The sequence below is a fragment of the Lycorma delicatula genome, chromosome 3 (genome assembly GCF_047948215.1).
Source record: "Lycorma delicatula isolate Av1 chromosome 3, ASM4794821v1, whole genome shotgun sequence".
Classification (NCBI taxonomy): Eukaryota; Metazoa; Arthropoda; class Insecta; order Hemiptera; family Fulgoridae; genus Lycorma; species Lycorma delicatula.
The window spans coordinates 80,850,139-80,870,498 of record NC_134457.1 but is presented as its reverse complement, the minus strand read 5'-3'; the positions used below and the strand labels follow the sequence as shown (position 1 = coordinate 80,870,498).

At 26.3% G+C, this 20,360-nt stretch overlaps 1 protein-coding gene across 4 annotated transcripts in view; it reads left to right on the top strand.

The window, feature by feature from the left end:
* The window catches only part of LOC142321733 (SLIT-ROBO Rho GTPase-activating protein 1-like), a 478,347-nt gene that overhangs the window by 432,099 nt on the left and 25,888 nt on the right, over nucleotides 1-20,360 (top strand). For all 4 annotated transcript variants that reach the window (XM_075360055.1, XM_075360056.1, XM_075360058.1 and 1 more), the window contains one exon: nucleotides 4,604-4,681. In XM_075360055.1, the coding sequence (XP_075216170.1) occupies nucleotides 4,604-4,681 (78 nt within the window). The remainder of the gene's footprint in view (nucleotides 1-4,603; nucleotides 4,682-20,360) is intronic.

Here is a 20,360-nt window from a genome sequence, read left to right as displayed (position 1 = left end):
ACTGTTATAAATCTTTTAAGATGTTTCCTAAAAAAAATACGTGATATGTCATATGCTATTTTATTATTAAATCTTTCTCAGGGCACTACTGGATTATAAATTCAGGTGTTTACTTTTTATGTTTTCATTTATAAAATGCATAAATGAAAAACTCTGATTGTGGAAATTTTCGCATTGAATCTTTATGTTTTGCAGATCCATGATATCAGAAATGTGAATTTGTTAGTAATAATCAATGTGTATTTTTCTGTATAGAAGCAATGATCGCTAAACCGCTACACCAGTGTCTTTCAGATGTGATATGTGCTATCAGGAGAATAATCCCTCTTAATTCAGTTTTTTATGTGGTCCTAGACTGTAGTTTTCAGTCTGGTTCAAGACCAAGTTTTTCAAAAACATTATTTTTCTGCAAAATTCTTATTAAAAAATGTTGCTTAACTTTTATTGTATTAAGTGCTCTGCTTACAAATGTAAGTATTTTTACCTGAAAGATTCATTAGTTCGGACCATCACTTGGTAAAATCTTTGTTTTGAAACTTTTCCTGACAATGCTTGAGTGAAAAGTTTAGTACTTCATACATAAAAAATGTAAATATCTGCAGAAAATTCTTTTTAAGTTTTTATTTTTGTGTTGTAACATATGTTCTCAGTTTTGTTAAAGTTGTAGTGAACACTATGTAGTAATGTTTATCCAGCTATACTCTCAGATCATTTGTTTACTTAATAGTCTTGTGAAAATTATTGGAATAATTTATTAAAACTAACCTTCAATTTATTTCTTTAATTTTGTCAAATAAAAATAATTATTTGTGAGTAGATTTATAACCAAATAGTTTCATTAAAAGAACTGGAAACAGAAAATGTTCATTTCTACCAACTACATAAGTAACTTCATTAATCAGTTTCTTTCAGATAAACAGTATTTTTTTAAATTTCTCTATTTAGTTTATTTAACTGGCAACAAATTGCATTCTGCATGTTGTAATTATTCCTTTATGTTCTTGTTAAAAGTTAGTTTATAAAGGATTACTCCATTAGTTATTACATACTCTATATTATGGTGGGGTAACAGCAAAAGACAACTTTCTGCTATTTGGTGAATGTTGATTGGTGTATTGGTAACTTCCATTAATTTATTTTTGCTTATTTTATGGTTAACATTAGGTGATGGTGTAATTATTTTACAGCTATTATTTTATTTATTATTAAATAACATTAAAACCATAATTGATAATTCTTGACTACCATCTTTAGTCTGTATTCTGAGGTTTTGTAATCATTATTCAGAATTTTAATATGAGGTGAAAAAATGAAGTTTAAAAGTATATTTTCACTTGAGTTTTATTCTAGTGGATTTTAGTGACTCATTTAGCACGCGCACGTACGCGCGAACACACAATTTATAATTTTTTTATAAAGTTCTGTTTCTTCATTGGTTTTATTGTTATGGATGTACACATACATTTTGGATTTATTTGTATTCATAAATTACTTCTTATTACAGAGTAAAACAAAGTATTTGTTTTGTGTTCTAAGAAATAATTATATTAAATGAGAAATCTAATTAACATTCAAAACATCTTCACATTATTCAGATGCAGTATAATGTAATCTCTTTTTTACTGGATTGGTTAATTAAATATAATTAGCTTTTTTTTTAAATTTTCTCAAGAGATTTTTTATTTATTTTTTACTTGTGATCAGGTAATTTTAATATTACCTAGTTCCCCTTTATTAATTAATTCATTATCTCCTTTATAATTCTTTTTCCATTTTAATTGCTGATTACTGAGCATATTTCACATACTTCAGAAAACATTATCATTATTGTTTTTAATAAAGTTATTTATTGGTTGTGATTTCATTCTGTTACATTTGAATAGCATTTTATATAGACCCTAATGTTATTGTAACCTGTAAAACTACAGAATTATAGGAGTTTTCGGAATGTGTTTAGTTAAAAATTGAAAACATAAAGTTCAGAATGTATTAAGAACCAGCTACTTAATTGTTTTAATTTAATTTTTAAAAATGTTGTTGAAACAAAAGCTATATTAAAATACTATGTATTGGTTGAACAGAAGATTCAACTTCAGAAAAAGTTCTAAATATCAGTTGTGAATATAAATAATATTTCATTATTTATTTTATATTCTTATTTCCAAGACATTTATTTTGGTAAATTACTGAGAGAAGATTAACAAAATCTGAATTTTATTTATAACATGAACATATAAAAATTAAATATGAAAATATTGTTGATTTTATTTTAATTCCATTTCTTTTAGAGTAGTTTTTTCTGAATAAGTTGATCTGATCTATAAAGTTGTTATTATTTCTCGATGCTTTATTTTTATTGATATTTCTTCGCTAATCATAAACTAGCTTTGCGTTGCGATTGTGCTGGACAAGAAGTTAAGTCAGAAACTACTACACTAATTGTGAAAAATTATATTATTGTTGCTTGTAATCATAAACTTGTTTAATTCAGTATGTTTTATTCAGGGTCTGATTTGATAAAACTAAAACTACATGTAAATCTTCAGTAGAGTCAGAGTGTAGATACGTAGTTTTATTGTAGACAGAATTTTTAAATTACTGTTTAAGCTTTTTATTCTACATGGCTAGAGATGAAATTGTAACTTCAGAAAATATTTAAGTCTTGTCAAACTTTAGTCAATCCTCTGTTTATTAGTTGGTCACTTTAACAGCTACTACTTAAATAACTGTTTATTTTCTTACTTTTCTCTTGTTTCAGATCTTTTAAAACCGTGGTAACATTCATCCATTTCATAACCATTTAATATATTTGTACAGATCATAAATTTCTTACAATACACTTTTTACTGTTTATTTTGAGCATTTCTAATATAAATTTTTAACATTTTGTTGGAAGATATTTATATTATTTTATCTTGATTGCTAAAAGCAAACAGAAGCTGTTAGATGAAAAATAGTTAAAGTATATACATCAATCTAGTGATACATTTTTTAGGCTTTCAGTCCTAGAAACATTTTACTGTGCGTTTGTTGATAGTTATGAAAGAAATCTTACACTTTTTGATCTCATCTCATAGATTCTTCAGGAAATTAAAGTTAAAATTACAACTTGTTGAGCTGCTTTAATGCACATTTTTGTATATACTGTATATTGTTTTATATATATGTGTGTATTTTTATATAGTGTATAATATTTTTTTATATGACTTCTTGAAGTACACTAGTTTTAGTATCTCTTCCTGACATCATACAAATAATTCTTAGTGGGACGATATTGCTCATAACAGAAAAAAATTTCTTTTGGAGTGATTGATGTCAGTTCAGTTACAATCTAGGGTATCTGGGAAGTAACTTTGTAACATTCTAAATAAATAAAAAATAACACTAATATATCGTATCACAATATACAAATGATATACAATTTCTTTAATGGTTTTGGTATAATTAAAAGTCATCGTAAACAAAAAATGGTGCTAATATTTTATGTAGTTAATGTGAATATTATATTAATTAATCTGTATCAAGCCTTTCAGTGCATCCTAGTAAAATTGAGAAGAACCAAAAATAGAACCAGAGGACCTTTTTATTACTTTTTTCTTGCCTCTATAATCAAAAATAATTTACCCTACAGTTAAAGAATTTTGCACATAACGTAATTTTAGTATGCTGTTGATGAAAGTCATGTTGATTACATTAAGAGAATAAAAAGGATTATTAAATAGATTTCTTAAATTGTTCATAATATGTGAACAAACAAGCAGCTTACATTTAATTTTAAAACAACTCAGTAAAATTTACTCTTCAGGTAAAATATTTTTTCACATTCTGAACATATTCAAAAATCACTTTATAAAAAATAAATTATAAATTTTTAAAACTGCAAAAACATTACCTTGTACTTATGTTACATATTTGTTTGTTTGATATGCACCCGTACTCTTGCACGGTTGTTAAGACATTTTTTGTCTCATTCTTGCCTACCTTTATGGAAGCAATTCATTTTCTGATGTAAAATAAAATAATAATATAATTATTTACTATAAAAGGAGGCATAAGTTAAAAAGGTTTTGAGATTAATTGGTCTTCACCTAACTTTAATTAAAACATTTAAAAAGTAATAAAACAGTATTAAAAATATTAGATAAAATGCAGTACAAATAAAAAAATTAACTATCACAGTTTACAGCTAATGACTACTTAATATTATTAACACATGTGGAGCAAAAACCTTACACTTTAAACAAAAAAAGAATTTTACAAAATATTTATCATAAATTTTTTATTTTTTCTTAAAAATCTTTTATCGTAAAGTATTGCAGAAGTGAAAAAGTAAAAGAAAAAGTAGCGCATATGAAGTAATGCTGACAGCAAATTTAGAATGAATATCATTATTACACCTAGTTATCCAAATGACAATATCTTAATTATTTATTAATCAAAAGAGTGGTGTGTTGTCCATCATTTTAAAGCTTAAAAATCCCGTAAAATTTTCATATGCTGATAAGGTCAGCCTACAACACTAAAGGTTAATATTAGTATTGAGTAATTAATTATAATATATAATGGTTGTTTAGAGGGTCGATGTTTGATTTGTTTTTAACAGGTGGTTGTAGCAGGTGCTTGTGAAATGCTAGTTAAAGAGGCATCAAGTGAGGAAACTTTAATCAAAGGACCCTCACGTGTTAGTAAGACTTTTACAACAAATAATAGTAATGCTACTCTGTAACTCTTTATTTTTATTTTATTTATACATTTACAAAAAAAATTATTCTCTTTATATTTATGAGATTATTGTAGTGAGCTATTTTTATCATACTTTGTTAATTATAGTAGTCTTATTGCTATGTAGTGTAATGCAGTGTTTTATGTCTGTCATCTTTGCCTTACACAAGTATTTTTTTTAACCTCATCATTGTTGCAGACCATCAATTTATAAAAGCAGTCATCTAAAATAAGAAAATTATATATTTAAAAAAAAAATTTAAGTAGTTTTATTTAAAGTAATTTATTTTTTCATTTAAAATTTTTTTTTAATATTGAACTGTGCAACATTATGGTTTAAAAATTTAACTTTTTTCCTATTTTAGATATCTTCTCTTTCCTTGCAAGTCATTTTGTACATTATGTACTTACCGCATGTGGTGGGATATAATGCATCATTCCATACTTCATGCTTTTTTAGATTTACTCTCTTTAGATAATTATATCATTGTGTTTTTTTCTTTATGCTTGCTGGTAAAAAACGCTGCGCCTCTTAAAAGCTTTTTGTGTTGTGAATTTAGAATTTTTGTTGGTGTGCTGTTAACTTTAATACTTATTTTATATATTTATATTCTTGTTTTAACACTAAAAGTTCATATTATCATAACTATGTTGGTAGAATTGATTTTTCTGTAAATCATAGTGTACGTTGTTTATTACATTTATATGAGGATCTAAATTAAGAATATTTTATGTATAAATCCGGTAGTGGACTGAGAAGTCTATCTTGTTTTACCTCTTTAGAATTTTTATATTTTAAAAATTTTAAAGAAATACTCTGATGATGGCTTTATATGTTAGAAATATTCAAAATTAATAAGTTTTAAACAATTTGTTATAATTACTACATAATTACTACAATTTGTTATTAACTACATAGTTATTATAATTGTATGTTTAATATTGTTCTGCTAGTCTGTTTCTTAATTCTCACACAATTCAATGGTATAAGTCTCCAGAATTATTAATTATAAATAAAAGTTTCACTATTTTGGTTTGAGGCAACATGATTTAAGTTACTGATACTCATTAATGTTAACTTCCATCTTAGTGTATACAAAAATAAGACTAAAGTAAAAAAAAAAAATTAAATGCCATAATTTAACATATTCAAGAATGAATATTTTCTAAAAAAAAATCTAGTTTTTTAGTTTAGTTTTCTCTAAAAAAAGTAGCAAGTAATTTTTTTGATAATTTTTTTTTAATAATTGTTTAGTTTTTAAACACCCTTAAAAAGTAAAAATCATATGTTGAACATTTGTAACCTTCATTATAATTATTAACTTTATTTTGTAATTAAATTTTATTTAACTTGCATTGCTGTGTTTTAAACAGAAAAGTTTACAAACACATTATATCCGGCTTATACTAGGTTGAAACTACTTGTTGTTTATCAAGATGATTTTTTTTTTAATCCCATGCTTTCTATCATTGTAATAGATGAGACCTATACAATGTGCAAAGAATATCTGGGAAATATTGAATAGTTGTTGGAATATAAAACCTACTTTACTCAAGCCCAGTATATTTTGCCAATGATATTGAATTATGGCAAATTTTCAGGATAATTTGCTGGAGGTAGTAGTCAAGTGATTTGAGAAAGTAACAGGAAAGGAAATGAAATTGAATTTGTAGAAGAGTATGATGATAGTTGTGAAAAGAATAAAGGAGAGAGAGGTTGAAAAGAAAAAGATATTGTAGATTATTTAGGACAATCATAACTGAGAATGGGAAAGTGAATGAAGAGATAAAAAATAATAAGTAAAGTAGTCATAGTTTTCTATTCTATGTGACAAAATACTTAAGATAAAAAACTTAAATGCTAATGGTAAAAATTGATTAAAAAAATTATGCTAAGATTCATTCAAATCTATAATTGAATTTTTAATTGTACATAGTCGAAAGTTCTGTTGACATAAAGCAAGAATATGTATTGAAATTCAAATTATAGATATGAGGTGCCTTTGAAAAACTCCAAGAAAAAATCTGAAATAGATTGAAGCATGATAAAATTAGAGGACAGGCTTTAATGAGGGATATTTAACAGTTGATGGGGACTTATATAGGAGAATGAATGATGTTAAAAAAGAAAGATAAGACAGTTTACAAATATTTAACTGGCAGGCAATAGAATTACAGGCAAGAAGAAGTGTTAATATAATATAAACTGTTCTGAGGAGGCAAAAATTTTAATTGTTATGTAAATAGAATAATATTTAGGAGATGACTTGTAGATGTTATTTTTAAGATTTTATTGTGGGAAAGGAAATAGAAAAATGTGATTTAGAATATTCCAAAAATTACTCCCCAACTGCAAAGACATAATAGGTAGTAGAAATAATTAATATAATTGTTTCTCTATGCAGAAAACATTATTAGCATTGATAAGTCAAGAAGGTTATCAAAAACTTTTTCAACAATGAAAACACATAAGCTCTCTGGAATATAAAAATAGTTTTTTATTTTTAAAAGGTCAAAAATAGTATTTGTTTTTTATTTATTATTCATATTAACCATGTACAACACAGACAGACCATGTACATGTATAATCTACTATTATACATTAAGCATTCTAATTTATATTCCAGATTGTGTATTATATGTGGGGTTTGATATGTTTATTTAATTTCTAACATGTTATAATGAACAGAATCAAGATGGATTTTAGATTTCCTTTTAAGATGCACATTTAAACATACTTTTTAACTAATATTGGCTTTGATTAATTGCAAAGTTTTAATTTATGCAAATAATTAATGTAAAATGTATGTATAGAAAATAAGAACATTCCTGTTGGGGATGCAGGGTAGAATCTGCATTAATATTTTTATTATTGTTAGCATAAAATAATTTTTTTATAGTTATGATGATGTAAGCAAATTATGAATTATTACATTTTGTCACAACATGAAACTATAAAATGGAAGTTAATTATCAATAAAATACAATTTCAAATAAAAACTAACTGTTAGCTGAGTAATTTGTTTTCTTTTTTATAAAAAAAAATCTGTTTAAGATTGTTAATGTTGACTGTAGATGCTTTTAATGTATTGTATGTAATAATAATTCTTTAGCAGGCAATTATTTTGACTCTTAAAAAACTGTTATTATACTTGGAATTTCCAATTATATTTGCAGTAGTGGAAAGTGTGTTACAACACTTACTGGTTTGATAGATTAACAGTTGTGAATTTTTCTGAACTTTACAGATATTTTAAAATATTAATTACAGTTGAACTTCCATTAAGAAAATCTTTATAGATAATATTTATAAAATTATTTTAGGTTTTTAGTAAAATATCAAGAAATGAAAGATGAAAGATGTATGTAAGTAAACACTATAGAGTAATATAATACAGTCACTTTATAAATTCATTCATAAAAATGTTATTCTTATATTTACTGAATTTTTAAGTATTAAAATTTGATTTAATGTTTATGAATTTCAAAACTTATGTTTGTTTTTATTATTTTGTTTGTTAAATATAATTATATGCGTATAATTTAAACTGAAGTGTACTGCCATGAACATAAAGTGTTCTCTTATTTAGAAAATCAATTTATAAAAATTATTACAAGCAGAAAAATCTATATGAGGCATAATATTAGAAAGTTATGTTCACTTGTATATTGTTTACAGCTTGAAGCACATATTTATATGTGGTTTTTTACTGTGTTGGTGATGACCAGGAATTTGAAAACAAATTGTAATAGTAATGAAGATTTAGTTCACCTGTTTATGACACTATGTTGTAGATTAATCAGGCCATTACTGGCTACTGTAAACTGAAATATATAACTGACTAACAAGGCAGGGCAATTAATTATTCTGTAATTACTGAATTCCCAATGTACACTGTGTGTTATTATTTATATTTTTAATTATGTTTAAATTAATTACAAATTCATGTCTTAGTTTTAACAAATTAAAGATCAGAAGAATTAAAAGAGAGGTCTGCTATAATACTGAGACCTGGACTTCAATGATAATTAAATTTTATTAAAATGAAGGAGTAAGATTCCTGGCTTTACTTAATAAACAATTCAACTGTTAGTTTGGCTTGTGGAACTAGGGGTTATACAAAAAGAAATTTGAAACACCTGGGCTTGCTTACAAGCAGACGTGCCTCCTGAGTAACGAAGTGAGGAGTACTACTATTTCCTAATAGAAGTTGACAGCATGGTGCCACAGATGAAACCAGGGCAGTAGCTGACAATTGCTGTACTTAGCTGTATTTTATCCACTGTGTGTGTACACACAATACAGCTGCAAACAGTACTCTGTTTGTAGCTGTATTTTTATTTTATTATGTAAAAAAAGAAGAGCTATCCACCTTATTTTAAAATTTCTGAATGAAATAAATAAACAAATTAATTCTTGGTTAAATCATTTTTTATATAACCAGTTATAAAAAATTCATTTCAAAACTAATTAAATTTATAAATAATTATTCAACATTAAAATATAAAATTAAAGTAAGTTTCCTATTTTGGAAATAAAAATAAATTAAAACACCCAGATACAAAAGGAACTAAAAGAAATATTCTGATAAATTTTAATTATACATTATAATATAATTAAATAAATAAAAAATAATCAAATAAAACAAAGAAAAGAGTTATTTTGTCTTTTCAAAAACAAAGTTGATTAATCCATAAATGGTTTCCCTCTGAAGGTAATTAACAATGTTCTCAAAAATAGTATTAAAAAAATAGTTTTCATTTATAATTAAGTTTTATAACATAAATACAACCATATTTCAAAAGTTCTTTTTATAAAAGTATTAAAATTTAATTGTGGAGTTTTACAAATCTTATGAGAATTAATTCCTTTGTAAATAGAGAATGCATTAACTCTTTTTTATATCTTACCATAGCATTTAAAAATTACCTTTTCTTCTTGTTTTGGTATTTGTGATAATTTTGAAGTAATTAAACCAAAATTGTTTGGTATTTTGAATGGAACTAAAGTATGTTTCAAATATGAAATTTAGTTGATAGTGATTTAGACATAAAAGAACCCACTAATGTTTTTCATCACTAATTTAAGTATGATATTCAAAACAAAATCATTTGTTTAATTTTTTTTTACATCTAACTGAATTGTTATAACCTAATTTTGTAAGTATGGACCAGCTGCTTAATTGGGATAAGCTGTTCACTTCTTGCCAGTTCCATTAATTAATTCCAATTTAAATGAATACTCAGAATTTAAAATTACAGTTTAATTTATATAATTTTACTTTACCAATGAGGCAATAAGATTTCAGAGTAGAGTAATAGTTTACCTCTCATTTGGAGTTACTTAACAAATATTTCCATCTATAGAAATACCTGCAATTTCCAACTAAATATAACTAGTATGATATCAGAGTGTCACCTACACCTACCAATGCCTTTATCATCAGCTGAAGTTTTATTCAGTACATCACAATAGTTTGAGAAAGTTGTCCTAGTGAGATGGTAAACTATTCTGATTTCCTGATCCTAAGTCTTCCTCTGTAATTGGATTTCTCCATCTTTCTCTTATCCTTAATCTTTTTTTCTTTGGATAGATACCATGAGAGTTGTTCTAGGTTATATATCACAGTCAATCTGTGATATTTTCGTTTTAATATAACGACTGGAGACCTTTTGGTAACTGTGGAAGCACCTGCTTCAGTCATGGGGCTCTGTATATGAACTTTTCTGGAATTTTTTTCTTATCATTTGCTTGCACAAAAAATCCAATTAGTAATTTGAAAGCCTATTGGGTAAAGCCAGATCTCCTCATTTTTTGTTATCCAAATTTATATTTGTTAGCAAAATAAAAATACTGAAGTTCTTCTGGGTAAAAAAAAATGAATTTTTTATCTTAACTTTTTTTAGTGTTTAACCATTATTATTTATTGTTATTACTTGTTTTAAGTTAAATTTAAAGCTTAATTATATAGTTTTGATATTAAGTTAGTTGAAAAGCTTTATCATATCAAAAAATTTTGATGTAGATGAATTATCCTATTTCTTTAATACATTAGTTATTTGAACTTTATGTTTTCTTATTATAAAATTAGTATAATAATTTAGCAATTGGAAAAAAAAATTTCTTATTCTTTTCAAAGTTTTATAATTATGTCATTTTTGGAAATTACATTTAAGGTAGTTAAATGTATCTGTTGGTCACTTATCTCTAATTTGCTAGTTGAATTTATGAATAGCACTTTTAAAAAAATGAAATTCATTTTTTTTACAATGATTGTTATTTATATAAGCAACAGAACATATTTTTTCTTCAGTGCTTACACTGTAAATAGAAAATAGTATTTCTACTTAGCAGTGTAGTCTAAATGTCTTAAGATGTATTCTTTGAAATCTAAGATAGTGGTTGAGAGAGACGAAGTAACTTTTGTTAGATACAATAATTAAAAGTTTTTTCTTTGTTTTTAATTGCTTCTTTTCCAAGAGAAAGATATGTGCATTATTGCTTATTAAAGTTCTTAGAAATAATATGTACATCTAGTTATATACTGTTTAAGCTTAGCTGTTGTATGAATTTATTAATTATTTTTAAATAAGTAAAACAATGTTTATTAGTTTTGTAGAAATATTAATACTACTTCATAACTGGAATTTTGATTACAATATTATTTTATAATATTAATCAAGTGGTTGTCATATGGAAATAAAAACTGTGTAGTTAATGTAATCAATATCAGTTAGTATTCAGAATTGTTTCATTTTAGAAAAAATGAAAAGCATAACTAGGTATGTAAGATAAAATTTTAATTTAGTAACTTTTCTTTTGCGTTCTTCTGCTATCCAATATTTTAATAAAATATCTATCTATAAATTACATTAGGTAAATTTCAGTGATCTTTGAAAAGGGAATTTAAGCAAAATAAATAATTTAATTTATCCATCAGTCATCATGAATTGATAAATCATTGATGATGAAACATGTTTGCAGTGCATTTGAATAATCAGTGCTTGAACAAAGTCATGTGACTGACACATTCTTTAATTTTATTCTTATATATGATTTGGATAATAAATATCAAATTGAACGTCAAAGGGGAATTATTGTGCTTATACAATTTACAATACAAACTGCATATTCCTTTCAAATTTAATGTTTGTTAGTTATTGTTTTTTTTCTAATGATGATTGAAACGTATTTAAAAATAATGTTTTATTGTATAATTTATATCTTAGAACTGCTAAAAATTAGTACTCTAGTTAAAAAAAATTATTCATTACATTTAATGAGTAGTGTCCAAGTAATGTGTTCTTTCTTCTGTTTCATAGTATTAACCTTGGTCAAGACTGTAAATTACACCAATTAGAGGCAATACTTCTGCTTATTGGCCGGTCCTCTTCTTTAATCTGTTTATTGTTGGGTAATTATCATGATAATTGTCTCAACCACCTTTCTGGTTTTATCTGTGGTGCCATTTTTCTAAGTAGCAGATAGACACTTATCTATTGTGGTTCAGCAGGTAGGGATCAAACAAATGTTTGATCCCTACTTAGATTTTGCAGTAAGCCAAATGAGTAGCTTAAGATCCTATAAAGCTGACCCTTCCCTTTTTTTACCTCTCCATTTTGCCCATTTTGACACTGGGATTGTCTCTGACCATCTACTTCACCCACCTCATTCCGTTCCCAACCAATTTCTGTTCTCACTTCCTCTTTCCCCTTTGCCACACTCCCTTCCGTTTAATTACGTTTCCATTTTCATTGCTATTTTCACTTCTGAATCATATTCGTTTTCATTTGTGGCGTTTTGTTCTTTATAATCTAGTCTTTTCCAAGGCAAACCTTTTGTTTCTGAATTCTTTAAAGATATTTGGGGAATTTGCCTAATAGCAGGAGTGTTAGCCGAAGGAGCTCTCTCATTTAAGATTTTATTTGGGTAAGAATTTAGAACAATTCTATAACTCTCACTTCATGAACCTCCAACTTTAAGATTGTTACTTCCTACAATATCTAGGAAGTAATAAGATATTCACACTATGAGAGGAAACTGATGATGAAATTCCCAGTCTTGTAACTCTGCTTAATCAACCTTAGTCAACCCAGTTTCTTAATGTAATTTGGATGTCCAACTGTTCACCATATTTCTCTGCTAAATAGGGGTTTTATTTTAAAGTTAATTTGTAATAGATTATAGACTGTGGAATTGAGATGGAAAGGCTAAGAGACTGCAATTTTTTGTGCACAAATTGTATATCACACCAACATTTCTCCACATTCCTATCTTCCTACTTTTCCTAAAGTCAAAACTATTTTGTACATCTCTAAGCCCTTCAGACTATGCATCTTTCAGGATTTTTTCCTTTTCTAATTTCTTATACTATTTAACTAAAAGGGCTGTATATTTTGGCTATTGTTTCTTTTGATATAAAATTAATAACATTCAAATAATTTATAGAGTTCCTTTTTAGAGGTCATCTCCCATTTCATACCTTCTCTTTCTCTTTTTCATTTTAATTTCTTTACCATATTATGTTTATAGGTTACTGTTTATAAAAATTGAATTCTTTGTTATGTTTGTTTCCATAAAAAGAAGAGCTTTCCCCCATTAGTTTGTCGTACAACTTATTAATTGATTAATCTCATTTTTTTTTTGTAATAATCCAGTAATCTAATTTTATGATTTCTAACCTGATGTGCAATTTCTTATATAATGTTTATTTTAAAGTTAGACTATAATTCTGTTTAAATTTATTAGTTTAGATGATTATTTAATTGCAGTTTGTGAAACAGTTTTTTGAAGGTAGTGTTGGATGGTGTTAATAATATTGTAAATTGTATAATACATCGTATTTTGTTATGTAAATTATAATGTATTTATACTGGAAAATGAGACGTTCCTGTACCAAATGTTATTTTGATTTTTTTGTGTGTTTTAAGGAGCTTTAAAAATGATCGATTTTGTTGTTTATGTGTTGCTTACACACCTACACACAAATATATCTGTATATGTATGTCTTTCTTTGTTTTGTATGTGCATGTAGTTAGTTATTTTTTTTTTTTTTTTTTTTTTAAGAAATTGTAATTTTATTGTAGCAATGTGTAGAAAAATAGATTTTAGACAGTAAAATATTTTTAAAGTATATTTCATCTATGTATTTTAATGTCCTTTTTATAAAATCGTAATTTTTAAAACTTAAGAAAAAACCTTTGTTTATAATTTTAATAGTTTTTGTTTAATTTTCTTATATTTTATAGTTAATTTCTGATATTGTTAGTAATAGCTAAAACATCTGATTTTTATGAGAGTTCAGACAATTTTTATATAACTGCCTTTAAAAATGTAGTAATGTTTAATTCATTTAGACTACTTAAATTGTTTAAAGTAAATATTCAGTTTGTGTTAGGGTAAATTCTTTCTGGGTGCTGGTCATCTGGGTTGAAAATTTAATTTTGGTGGTTTGAAAACTGTGGTGCAAGAAAAATTAATTTTTAATGTAGGATAGCAGTAGTGTTTTTATTACACTCATAAAATGTGACCCAGTTACTACCAATGATCTGTATGCCTTGAAACATATTAAGTTAGCAAAATAGAGAGCAGTTAATAGTCCAGTGTTTGACAGTAAAGGTAGAGAATTACTTCAGAATTCTTTCGGACATCGATTTTCATGAAAATTTGTAATTAAGCTTATCAAACCCTCTGCTTCAAAAGTTATATGTTCCTGATGTGTGCTTTTTGTTTTTTAGGCGTTAAGATTACCCCTTGATAAAAAAATTGAAAAACCATAGATTGAAAATCATGTTGAAATATGTAGAATAAACATTCTTTTATGTTATGGAATATAATTTATGATGTTTTACTACATTTCAACCCTTTGAAATCACCCTTTATGATGAAATTTAAAAAAATTAGTTTTCAACAGTTTGAAGTGTTTTAATGTGCATTTATAATGAATTAAAATCCCTTTACTGTTTATAATATAATTTATAATTTTTGCAATGTTTCAAACCTGAATAACAGCTCCTGATGAAAACAATTGTTAAAATTATAGATTCAAGTGTTTTGTAGCTCAAAATCACTTAAATGTGTGTAGAATAAATATTGTTCTATATTCTGAAACGTAATTTATGTGTTTATGTTTACGTGTAACGTTTCAACCCTTAGTATCCACCCTAAGGATGAAAAAAAAAGTTTAGTTTTTAACAGCTTAAAATGTTTTAATGGTGAATTTATAATGAATTATAAACTTTTTACAGTTTTTAATGTAATTTATAATTTATGCATTGTCCCAAATCTTACAAATCGGCCTTGTGATTAAAATTTACATGCTCCGAAATTTCACAGAAAAGATGCATTTAGTTTTTCAACGATAACTAAGCTATCCAATCGCTCAGAAATCTGTTTTGCAGGGAATTTCAAGACATGCAAAGTTCAGATTCCTTAAACTGTTCATTTTTGAAATTTTTGAGTTTAAAGGGCTTGGGGGTGGTCCTTGCACTCAAATGCAAACTTCTAATGGTGATATCTCAGTCAATTTTATTCTACAGAAATAAAAAAAAAATTTCAGTAAAAATAAATAAATTTTTGTACTCTAGTATTTTTTTTAAATATTTTCTTTAGTTTTTTAATTATTGTGAATAAAAGAAAATTTTTTAAGAAATTTCAAAACATTTTCCAATTTTGAATCAACATGTTTTTCAAATCTTGGCTCCAAACCAGTCAAATGTCTAACATATTGTTAGTACTTAAATAAAGTAAATTATAAAAGGATTATGTTCAATTCCAATTCTTGTGTTAAAGTCATTTGTTTCACTGCTGATTTTTCTCCGAAAAAGCGAGAAAACCATTTTATTTTCATCATAACTCTCTTAGTTTTCATGCTAATGACTTTTATAATTTGAAAAATAATCCTATAAGGTTTCTTTGGAAAATTTTCTTTTTTTCTGTTATTTAATGCTGAAAGGTTTGACTTCAGTTTTTGGTGAACAAAAAGTTACCTTCAACGAGGCATAACTCAGTTCGTATTGCATCTACAGAAATAAAAAAAAACCAATCTTAGTTATTTTATAAGCATCATTTTTGTTAATAATTCTATCGATAAAATGCAAGGTTTTTGAGTTATTTGTGAAAAATTGTTCAGTGGTTGGATGAAAAATCAACCTTTTCAACCGTAAATACCTCAAAAGATATTGACTCTACAAAAATTGTTTATAGAACATTTTTTGCTTAGAATTTATTTTTCTGTCGATTTCTGTGGTTATTTTGAATGTAATAATTTCCACCCCTGAGAAGGGTAATCTCCTGGGGATATCTACCCCCAGGGGAAAAGTACACATCAGCACAGTATAACTTTTTGTTTCTTGAGCTATTCCCTAATTACTGCCCAAATTTCACATCAGTTCGATTTTGTCCGAAAGAATTCTGAGCAAAAAACTGTCAAATACGACTATAAATAAAGGTAATGTGTTAAATAAATCCATTTGAATTAATGAACAAATTCTTCTAGATTTAGGAAAAAGAAAGTCTGAAAACTTTCCTTTATATATCTATTGATTTCTGATTAAATTAAATTAGCAAAAAGAAGACATAAAAAAGACACGATTGATCATGTGATAACCCAGTCTTATTTCTGTTAAACAGTTCAGATAGTTTCTTTGGGAAATTGTGATTAAAAGGTAATTTTTATATACTCTGTTGCTGACCAATTTATTTTAATTGAAGCCTCAGGATCTATGAAATTTCTATGATGAGGGGGGCAAGTTTTCTGCAAACAATTTTATTAAAGAGTGAATAGTTTTCATATAGGATGATTTACTATTTGTACACTGCTTATGAACTTTGATTCTTTCAAAATGTTTGCCAGCTAAGATTACTAGCATTTGAACCATGGTAATATTTGAAACTGGTCATAAATCCAATAAAAAAAATGCTGACTTCTGTGCTTATAAAATGCATTTGGGACATACAAATTATATTAAGCTTTCAAGGAACAAGCAAAAGACATTGTTCATCCAGTTCTAATGTTTACAAAATAAATTTATGACAGATAAATTATTTTATTCTAAAGGGGTTTTGATGAATCTGAAAAATTTTAGTGAGTGGTTTGAATAAATATTTGAACCAAAAGTGAGATTTTTATGAAGGTAAAAAAACCACTAGAGAGTATTGTGCTTTTGTTAAATAATCATTCCTAAACAAAAGCATTCAAAAATAAAAATATGGCCACATTTTATAATATAACCTATCAATTCCTTGTAAATTTTGCAGCATTATTCTAGCCCAATGAGCGGGGACCAATAGCCACAATAAAAATTAATTACAAATCAAGTATGTTATAGTCAGAAAATAATGAGGATGAAAATATAAAATATTTTTGAATGTGAAATAGTTTTGACAGAATTTAACATAGAGCAGCACTTGGCAAAAAATTAATTTAAAAAAGATTCTTGCAGAAAATAATCGTACAAAAAAAAATATTAGAACTGTGAATGAAGGTCATAATGGAAGCATTACCTATACTGAAGAATATGTAGCTAACAAAAATCATGAAAAAAATTCCTGATAGAGAAAATATGGGAAAAATGTTGGGAGTGGACTAATTTTAATGATACTGATCAAGGTTTTAAAGTTCTATCTAATGAAGATATTAAAAAAACAGCCACCCAATGAAAAATATGAAATAAACAGTTAGTGAAATATTAATAAAATTGAGAGTAAAGATGAAGAATCATCAGTTATGTCAGGTAATTTATATAAATAGGAATACTGGAGTCATTAGAGTATACTTTATAATATTTGCAGAACAAAAACAGTTACTTATTTAGTCTTAAGTCATGCTGAGGATACTGTGTTCAAAAAACTCTAAAGTCACTAGAGACGAACAGTAATAATTGAATATAAAAATAATATTAGTTTACCAATTCATTATAAAAAGCATTTGGTTAGGTTTATTCATTTCAAAAATGAAATAAAATTTATTTAAAAAAAGTTAATTTTTTAATTCTTAAATTTTATTTATTTTTTTTTGTTTGCTCACAGTCTATATATCCTAACTGAAGAGAGTTGCTAAATATGTGTACAGATGTTTCCCCCATTTTTTATTTACAGTATGATTACCTTTTTCCTGTTCTATTAAGCAAGGGGGATGTGATTTTTTCCTTCTTTTTAAAGTATTTTTTACAAAAACTTATCACATCCAAATTGTTCCGTTTTGATAGGTTTTTCTACCATTTTATTATTTCCATAAATCGCCTGTTGAACTCTGTCAGTAAACATGGCTGATTCATCGGATTCATGTTCAGGATTTATTTCTTCTTGTTAAAACTCTAATAACATCCAAAATTATTGAACATAATGAATGAAACAAACACATATTATACCAAAGCTTCTGAACTAACCGATTTTGCTCATTCAAATTTACAACAATGGAAACCAACCAACTCAGATGAACTGCATCATTTGCTTATGCCAAGAAATAAGAAAAATTCTATAAAAGAGTACTGGTCAACCAACAGGCTGTTGTTACATTCCCTAATATTTTCTGAAATGATGGCTAGAGACAGATATTTGAACATTCATAGTATGCAACCACCTGGCTTCTGTAGTTTCAAAATTCAAGAAATGTTAGATAAATTGAAAAAAGTTTGTAATGTGTTTTATCCTTTTCAAAATATAGTAATTGATAAGTCCTTAGTTTTGTTCAAAGGAAGACTTAACTTTGTTTATAAAAATTGTGTTTTAAAATTTGTTTACAAAAAAAAATGGTTTTTAATTTTAAATGAATTAAAATAATATTCATTACTAGTGATTGTGAAGTGAGTAACTTTAATAAGTAACTTGTCTGAGCGTGAACTAGGATTTACAATATGTTAGTCCTGAAAAAGTTAATCTGTATATGTTAAAAAAGCACATTACAGATATAAATTTTAAAGCAAACTGACAAAATATCTCTAGTTTATTAAATGTTATCTTTTGCTGTTGTATGTTTGTGGTTGGCCTGAGAAACTGATCTGGTAAAACTGAGTGAGAATGTCTTGTAGGCAATGAAAATTTACCCTTATATTGGTTTTAATTTTTTTTTGGTAGAGGAAGGATTGGAAGAACTATATCAACTATAGCAATTGCTCTGCATGTCCTTTATGGCTTTACCACATAATGTTGTAAGAATATAATTTGATTTCAGTAGCTGATTGGTTACCGCTTAGTACACATTGCTTTTTTAGTCAGTCACTTAAATCTTGAAACATAAAATATAGTATCGAGATGAACTAAACAGATAAGTAGGAGCAAAGTACTAGAGGATGGATGGGTAGGTAGTATTTATGATAATGCAGCAGTCCTGGTCCTTTTTTTATTTAGTTTAATAGTTGTCGATTTTGCAAAAATACACATTATAAAATGGAAGTTAGATAAAAACTTTTATCTGGTGGAAATTGAAGATATTAATTGAAAATGTTTCATTCAAGATTGCAATATGTGGTCAAATAAACCTGTTGACCTAAATTAGAGAACTGGATTGCCAGACAGGTGTGTGAAAATGGCTACTTACAGCAAGATTTTTTTTTTTTTTAATCAAAGTACTTTGTTAACCTGATTGTAAGTCTACTATTAACATAATTTTGTGCAAGGTTACAACATTAACTAAACTGTTCATGCACACAAATTGCAATTTAGTTATTGTGGTTATACCTAACATAACATAAAAACTGTAGTAAACTGATGCAGCTACTATTCTTCAAATATCAAAACTAATAAACTATGGTCACTTTTCCCTTTTCATCTACATATATTGAAAATTACAAAGTCTTTCTGAGTGCTTAGTTATGATACAATAAAAACAGCAAAAACGTTAATGTTTACTTAAAATAATACTAATATTATATGAAAGTGTATCACTAAGTTGTGTGTTATTTTTACTTAAGTTTTAACATTGTTTGTGTACATTATAATCCTTATAATACACATTCAGAAAATGATAAACATGAGAATACAAGTTGACTTTTTCTTTTTTACAGTCCAAAATCTTAACTTGCACACTGGGATTTATGGTATTTGTAAATCTTAAGTTTGTTTAAATTTAAATCAGTTTACTGTTGTGAACGTTGGTGTAAAACTTTACTGCAAATTACAAAATTTGGTATTTATTAGTTAATAATACTAAATTTATCATTCATTCATCATGAATTGCATATTTATACTGATGTAAACTTAAATTAGGTTTATATCTGACTTAGTTACATATGAATTGTAAACAGTTTTACTTATTACTTGTGTATATCTTGGATAAATATTTGTTAACTGCCAGATACTTAAAATTGTGGTAACTCCAATTGACCAAGTGTGTTGTTTCATACCTGTTCGTTGTTCTGGTTGAAAAATTTGGCTTACACCAGTTCAGATCAATTGGAGAAGAGCAAAATGGTTTTATTTCATACCAGTTGTAAGGAATAACATTGAATATACAGAGTGTATCACAAAGTTCTCCTAGGACTTTCATAGCCTATTCTACTTGTGAAAATAATGGGAAATATTCATATAAACATATGTCCTAAAATCATTTGTGAGTTACAGCTAGTTAATTAATTTACACCATTAATAGTTATGGTTAGATTTCACTTGGATTTCAGATACCCTGGTAAAATGAGGT